The sequence below is a fragment of the Entamoeba dispar genome, genomic scaffold (assembly GCF_000209125.1).
Source record: "Entamoeba dispar SAW760 scf_1105229462817 genomic scaffold, whole genome shotgun sequence".
Lineage (NCBI taxonomy): Eukaryota > Evosea > Mastigamoebida > Endamoebidae > Entamoeba > Entamoeba dispar.
The window spans coordinates 2,128-8,955 of NW_001855382.1; the positions used below are offsets into that span (position 1 = coordinate 2,128).

Here is a 6,828-nt window from a genome sequence, read left to right on the forward strand (position 1 = left end):
AAAATCCACAATTTGAAATACATTGAATTTCCCAAATTCTGAAACATCAAATGATGCTGATAATGATTGATGATCTTTTGCTGTTTTCAAAATTGTATCAATTGCATTATCAGTTACTTCATAGTAATGTGCAAACACATCATCTAAAATCATACTTATTGGATTTTTATTAAATCTACGATAATCTAAAGCAATTAACCCATGGAATGAAGAGATTTCTTGTTTTAATTTTTGTGTTTGTTGTGAGAGTTGAAGAAGTGTTTTATCATCACAATTGCCAAGACATTTGTTTTTAACAGTTTTTGTTAATGAAATAGCAAATTGATAAGATTTTAATTTATGTTGAAATGATGAAATATCATTTAAAAGACGTGTTGTGTTTGATTCATTTGATATAATAATTGATGGAATAGAATGTCTTTGTATTTGATTTAGAAATGTCTGAGTTTCAGTTAATTGAATTGAAGAATAAAAATCTGGAAAACTAATTCCAATTTCTATTTTAAATGATAGCATTGTTGACATTGTCTTTAGTAATGAATAATAATCTAAATATGTTTGTAAATATATTTCTTTTTGTGTTTCCCATTGTGGTAATTGATGAGGTAATAATACCAATATAACTTTCTTTGGATATTGGTAAATATTATATGACCATGCCCAGAATATAAAAAATATGATGAGTTTCATGTGTTTTTTGTAATATATATATATATATTTTTTTTAGTTTTTTTTTAGAAGTTTTAAAGAATTTAGTATATTAACTCAGAGACAATGAATGACTATTATATGGTATGGTTGAGAGTTAGAAAAATATTTCATAAATATATCTGAAATGATTTAAAAATAAAGATAAGAAAATGTACATTAAATTCAATAACTAATTGAACTATTCATCATTTTATTATTATTATTATTTAATTAAATGGTAAGTAGTTAAATTGTTTGAATGAATAAAAGATTATATAAAGTGGTTTGTTAAGTTTTTTATTCAAATTTAACATTTTTGATTCTTCCAATTATATAAATAGAATAAAAGAAGATAAAAGTGTTTTGAAGAGAACAACAATGAAAATAAAAATAATATCTAATAAATCAATTCTATTAACATTATTTACAATAATATAAATTCATATTTTTAATGAATAAATATAATTTAACAAAGATAAAAATATTAATTAATATTAATTAAGAAGACTGTTGTTTATTATAAAAGATAGAATAAACTTCTTATTATCAAATCATTTAATTAATTTAAGAACATCTAAAACATTATTACTTCTTTAATATATTTCATTTATTAATATATTTAGATAGTAAATTAAGAAAATAAAGATATTTAAAATAAGTTTTGATTAATTTAAGAATTATGTAATATGTTAATATAAAGAATGATTATAAAAATTATTTGAATAACATGAATAAATTATAAATTAATTTAAAAAAAAAAGAATAATAACAAAGAGTTAGATTAAAATTCATTAATTTCTCTTTTTCTCATGTGGATTTCGTTCTCTTGAATGACTTCTACTTCTTTTATTTTCTTCATCATTTGGATGAAAACTTTTTCGAATAATCTCATCAGGATTCTCTTCAATTCCAATTAATTTTCCATTAAAATTACAATCAATATGAAGTTCACTCAAAATTTTACCATGATATCTTCCACGTTGTTCCATTCTATTATTTCCTTGAAATAATTCAGATATATCAATTACTTTAATTTGATGAATTAATTCATTTTCTTCTTCTGTGGGATTTGTTTTTGTTTCAATATTTTTTGTTGATAAATTTTTATTTTTCATTTGAGAGATATTTGTAGCAGTTAAATGTTTTCCAATCTTTTCATTAATACTATCAAAGTATTTTTGTACTTCTTCTCTTGTTTTTTTATCAATAATAATATCTTTTGAAATATCAATTTGTTTTCCACACATTGTACACATTTCCTTTTGACGAACTTCATTTAAACATTCTTCACAAAGAGTATTTTTACAACACCTCATAAAACAAGCTTGTGTTAATAATCCTCCACATTTTTTACATTTAAGAAGTTTAGGAATATCAAATTCTTCAGACATTTCATTCTTTGAAATTGTTGGTTTAAATCCTTGACCATTCATATCTCTCAATCTTACTCTTCTTCCATCTTTCAATGTTTTTGCTGTTGGATCATCATCTGGTGCATCTTCATACATTTCCATAGGTAATCCTGCTGCTTCTTTTTTATCAAATGCTGGATTATTATTTTCAGGACAATCTTTAATATAATGACCTGGTTTATGACATCTATTACAAATATATCCTGGTGGTAATTGTCTTTGTTGTTTTTTTGGTCTAGTGTTTATTAATTGTGTTGTTGGTCGTTCTACATTATCAATATATACTCCTTTAGTTGTTGCAATTTCTTTATGAATTTCTTTCTTTTCTTCAATTTCTTTAACACTAACTCGAATAATTGTATTTGGTATTATTTGGTCTAATTCATTAACTTCTCTATTTCCTACAGTTAATACTAATTGAGATGGTTCAATAGAAATATTACAACTTTTCATATCTTCAATAATTTTTTGTTTTGCATCAACAAATAATGCATTTGGTTTAGAAATGACTAATTCTCGTTGTCTAGAAAAGAATCGTGCTGTATATGAAAATGAAATACTCATTTATCATTTTTAGTTCTTTCTTAACTTTCTTGTACAACTTATCTCACTACCAATCCTTTTTTTAATAAACCTTTTAAATTCATTTAGAGATATTAATGTTTATTAACTAAACTAAGTAATTATATATCATTCTTGATTGTTGATAAAGATATTGTGACTATTCATAAAACAACTAAAACAGAAAGTAAGATTATTTAAATTAACACTAAAGTAAAGAAAAAGATCACAAATATAAAGAGAGAGAAATGAATAAGAAGATAGAAAATGAATTATTGTTTTATGGTTTAAGATTTATGTTATTCTAAAAACCGATTCAGAATAAAAATCAAAAAAAAAAAAAGGAAAAGAAGAACTAAAAAAAATTATAATATTATAGAACACAATGAAAATGCAGATTTTAATTGTACTCTTTATTTTGTTGTGTGTTAGAGGCAATGAAATTAATGAGATATTAAATTCACATTATTCTATTATCAAATCATATGTCAAAAATGAGATTGAAAATGAACGAGAGGTTATTAAAAATATCCAAAAAGTTATTGCAGATAAACAAAAACTAAATGTTACTGGAATTGCTAAAGTAATACGTGATGATGAAATGAATTTATTAGAATTACAACTCACACATGAAAAGAATATTAAAACAATGTTTAAACAAGCAAAAACTGATATTAAAGAATGTCTTAAAGAAGATTTAAAAAATAGTATGAATTTAGAAATTGAAAAGATAATTAAAGAAGAATTATTAAGACAAACCCATAGAGATACAATGTATCAACAAAAAATTAATGACATTGAAGGGGAAAATCAACAACATAAACGGATTGAAATTTATGCTTCTATTATTGGAAAAGAAATAGATTTTATGAAAGGAACAGTTAGTGGATGTCATAATAAAACATGTTATAGTATTAAAGATCAATATGAACAAAGAAAAGAGTTATTACAAAAAACATATAAAAAATTTGTTAAAGAAACAATAAAAACAATTAAAAAATTGATTGAAGAAATGACACAATTGAAAGAAGGATATGTAGATACATTACCAAAATCAAATAATCAAGAAGGAATGATATTAAGAAAAAGAATAACAGAAATTGATAAAATAATTAAAGGATATAAACATCAAATTAATGGAATTAAATCAATTCATATGAAAATTCTTGACCAAATTAAAGAAGAAGAAGAACATAAACGAAGAAAATTTTTAAATAAATTTCTTAGTTCAACTGATGAAGTAGAAAAATCTAAAGAAGTTTTAAATAGAAAACAAGTTGAACTTCAAGGATTAGAAAATATTCTTAGTGAACGTCATGTATTTGTTGAAAATCGTTATAAACTTATTCAAAGGAAAAAATATCTTAAAAAATTAATTAAACAATTAACTAAAATACGTAAAAATATTCTTATTCCAAGATTTATTAGATCAATTACACGATATGAATATATACAACAACAATTATTAAATAAAATATCACGTAAAATTGCTAAATATTATAGAAATCTTCAATCATTAGATAGAACAAGAAAAAGAAGAGAAAATGAAATTAAAACACTTAAAGAAGATATTAAATATGATACTACATTAAAAAGTAAAAATGAATTAGAACAAAAATATAAAGAAGAAGAAATAGATAAAAAACAAAGAATTAAAATTGTTAAAAAATTAAATTCAATTGAAATTATTAAAAGAGATATTCTTTTAACACTTGGTACAAAGAAAAGAGAATTCATAATGAAAAAGATTAATAAAAAATTAGAAAATATTCATAGTAAACTTATTGATGCTAAAAATCGAGGAATTGAAGCTAGAATTAAAATTGAATCATTAAAACCATTAGAACCTACATCATGTAGAATTAGAACAATGAAAAATTATCAAATTATGTTAAAAAGAGCACAAGAAGATCAAATTAGATTAATTAAAGAAAGAAATCAAATTGTTTCTATTAACAAAAAAATTGTAAAAGATCAAGAACATTTCTTTATTCTTATTCTAAAGAATTTAAAAAAAGAACTTAAAAGAGCTGAAAGTCAAAGAGATAAATTAGCAAAAGAAACATTATATACTATTGATAATACAGATAAAGCAATAAAATTAAAATTATTAGAAAATACAATTGAATCACTTGATTTAGCTATTAGAAAAAGTGAAAATAGATTAAGAAGATTAAGAAAACTTATTGGACATTTAAAAGAAACAAAGAAATCTATTTATTGCAAAAAGAATTGGAGATGTAATACATGTTTACATTTAGGAGAATTAGCACAAATTGGAGTTGTTGAACATAAAGGAGATGGATGGACAATGAATAAAGCTAAAGAATATTGTCAAAAATTTAAAGGAAAAAAGAAAGAAATGTGTTTTAAAGAAGCATTTGATATGTTTACATCAGTAGCACATACTTTTGATCCATTAAAATTTGATGCAAAAGTAATTTGCAAACGATTCAATCATTGCTAAAAATGTTATTTGAAACAAATATTATTTTAATTTTTTTTTTTTTTTTAATAATTTTTAAATATATAAAAATAAAATAATTATAAAAACAATTTCATTTATTGACTTTTTTTATAATCTCTATATGTTTGTAATAATTCATTTATTACCATAGATTCTTGAGGTGATAAATCAGATACAAATCTAAGTAATTGTGGTATTCTTTGAGTTTGAGGAAGTGATAAATAACTATTTAATGTTTCAACTAATGGATATGTTAATGGATTAATTGATGATTGTTGAGATAATTCTTTAAGAATTGTTTGTTGATATTGTAATGTTTGAATAATATTTTCTTTTTCACTTTCAGTTAATTCTTTTTGTATATTTTTAGGTAATGGTGAAGAATCTTTTTTTAATGAACATGGAAGACGAGGTGGTTTTGTTTGTGAATTAAATTTTGAAGATGTTGTTTGAAATAATGTAGTATTTTTATTTATTCTTATTTTTTTCTTTCCACCATCTGCTTTTGAAATAACTCTTAATGGTTCACTATAAAGTGTTTCTATTTTTTCTCTTTGTGAATTATATAAATCAAATTTTACTCTAAATAACATATCTTCATGTTGTGATGATAAAACAAGTATACGTAATTCAACATTTATTGAATTATGATCACTAACTTGACTATTAAAAGTAATTGGTTTTTGATTAATAAAATGTACTGCTGACATATCAGAATTATCATATAATAAAGTACAATCTACACTACAATTTTCTAATGATAATGTTCTTGATGTAATAACAACAAGAAATGCTGATTGTTTAATAACAACTCCAACATTTTTTATAGTTCCATCTAACATTTGTCGTTCTTCATGTGGTAATTTATGATGATATGAAATAATAAAATTTCCATTTGTAGTAACATTAGGTAAAATTTCATTATTTATATTTGGTATGATATGAGAATCAACTGGAATATTATTTTGTTTAATTTCATTTTGTTCATTTAAATTATTATTTTGAGGAACAGAAAATGGAATATTTGTATTCATTATTATTATTATTATATTAAATCATTTTTTTTTTTTTTAGAGATTAGAAGGGTTTAAAAAAAAAAAATATTTTTTTAATCTTATTTTCTTTTTCTTTTTTTTTTCTTAATATAATTAATTTATAAATTATTTCTTTTAAAAACAATAATTCTTTTTAAATTATAATAAAAACAAAAAAAAAAAATATATTATTTAAAATATTCAATTAATGAAACATTTTCAACATTCTGTAAGTAATAAAGAAACCACCAAAAATGTTTAAACATGCAATAAATACAGCTAAACATCCAACAATAGTAACAGCAATAAAATAGAAAAGATCAGTTGATGGATCAATTAATGAAATATTTGTAATTCCTCCAACAGCAATAATACCAGAAATAGCATTAGTAACAGACATTAAAGGAGTATGAAGTGCACTTGTAACATTCCAAATAACATAATATCCAACAATAATAGCAAGTACAAAAGACATAAATGCAGTAACAAACATTTCAGGCATAAATAACATAAATATAATAAGAAGAATTATAGCAATAAAAGCAATAATCTTTCCAATAGAGAAAGTTTTTTTATTTTCTTCATTATTTAAAAGAGGAGGAGGAATAATATTATTTTCAACTTTCTTTAATTGTGTATTTTGATTAACAACTTGAATTTGAGG

At 21.9% G+C, this 6,828-nt stretch overlaps 5 protein-coding genes across 5 annotated transcripts in view, besides 11 other annotated features; 1 reads left to right on the top strand and 4 right to left on the bottom strand.

The window, feature by feature from the left end:
* The window catches only part of EDI_352960 (uncharacterized protein), a gene marked incomplete at both ends in the record, with an annotated part of 816 nt that extends 126 nt beyond the window's left edge, over nucleotides 1–690 (bottom strand). The window contains one exon of the mRNA XM_001733452.1: nucleotides 1–690. This exon is cut by the window's left edge and continues 126 nt beyond it. Coding sequence (XP_001733504.1) covers nucleotides 1–690 — 690 coding nt within the window.
* A 10-nt stretch (nucleotides 691–700) lies between these two features.
* Nucleotides 701–737: a sequence feature (AT_rich).
* A 161-nt stretch (nucleotides 738–898) lies between these two features.
* Nucleotides 899–927: a sequence feature (AT_rich).
* A 134-nt stretch (nucleotides 928–1,061) lies between these two features.
* Nucleotides 1,062–1,189: a microsatellite.
* Nucleotides 1,190–1,282: 93 nt separating this feature from the next.
* Nucleotides 1,283–1,459: a sequence feature (AT_rich).
* Nucleotides 1,460–1,481: 22 nt separating this feature from the next.
* EDI_353070 (uncharacterized protein) lies at nucleotides 1,482–2,666 on the bottom strand (the record flags this gene model as incomplete). Its single annotated transcript, XM_001740249.1, has 1 exon — nucleotides 1,482–2,666. One exon carries the CDS (start codon nucleotides 2,664–2,666, stop codon nucleotides 1,482–1,484), a length of 1,185 nt encoding a protein of 394 aa, XP_001740301.1.
* Nucleotides 2,667–2,981: 315 nt separating this feature from the next.
* Nucleotides 2,982–3,028: a microsatellite.
* A 20-nt stretch (nucleotides 3,029–3,048) lies between these two features.
* On the top strand, nucleotides 3,049–5,130 carry EDI_353080 (DNA double-strand break repair Rad50 ATPase, putative; the record flags this gene model as incomplete). Its single annotated transcript, XM_001740250.1, has 1 exon — nucleotides 3,049–5,130. The coding sequence occupies one exon, from the start codon at nucleotides 3,049–3,051 to the stop codon at nucleotides 5,128–5,130; it is 2,082 nt and encodes a 693-aa protein (XP_001740302.1).
* Nucleotides 4,018–4,059: a sequence feature (AT_rich).
* Nucleotides 4,186–4,322: a microsatellite.
* Nucleotides 5,131–5,146: 16 nt separating the features above from the next.
* Nucleotides 5,147–5,245: a sequence feature (AT_rich).
* On the bottom strand, nucleotides 5,226–6,164 carry EDI_353090 (uncharacterized protein; the record flags this gene model as incomplete). The annotated part of the gene is made up of 1 exon (XM_001740251.1): nucleotides 5,226–6,164. The coding sequence occupies one exon, from the start codon at nucleotides 6,162–6,164 to the stop codon at nucleotides 5,226–5,228; it is 939 nt and encodes a 312-aa protein (XP_001740303.1).
* Nucleotides 6,163–6,203: a sequence feature (AT_rich).
* A 30-nt stretch (nucleotides 6,204–6,233) lies between these two features.
* Nucleotides 6,234–6,271: a microsatellite.
* Nucleotides 6,272–6,374: a sequence feature (AT_rich).
* A 434-nt stretch (nucleotides 6,375–6,808) lies between these two features.
* Nucleotides 6,809–6,828, bottom strand: part of EDI_353100 (nADP transhydrogenase, putative) — a gene marked incomplete at both ends in the record, with an annotated part of 1,614 nt that continues 1,594 nt past the window's right edge. Inside the window, one exon of the mRNA XM_001733453.1 lies at nucleotides 6,809–6,828. This exon is cut by the window's right edge and continues 1,594 nt beyond it. Coding sequence (XP_001733505.1) covers nucleotides 6,809–6,828 — 20 coding nt within the window.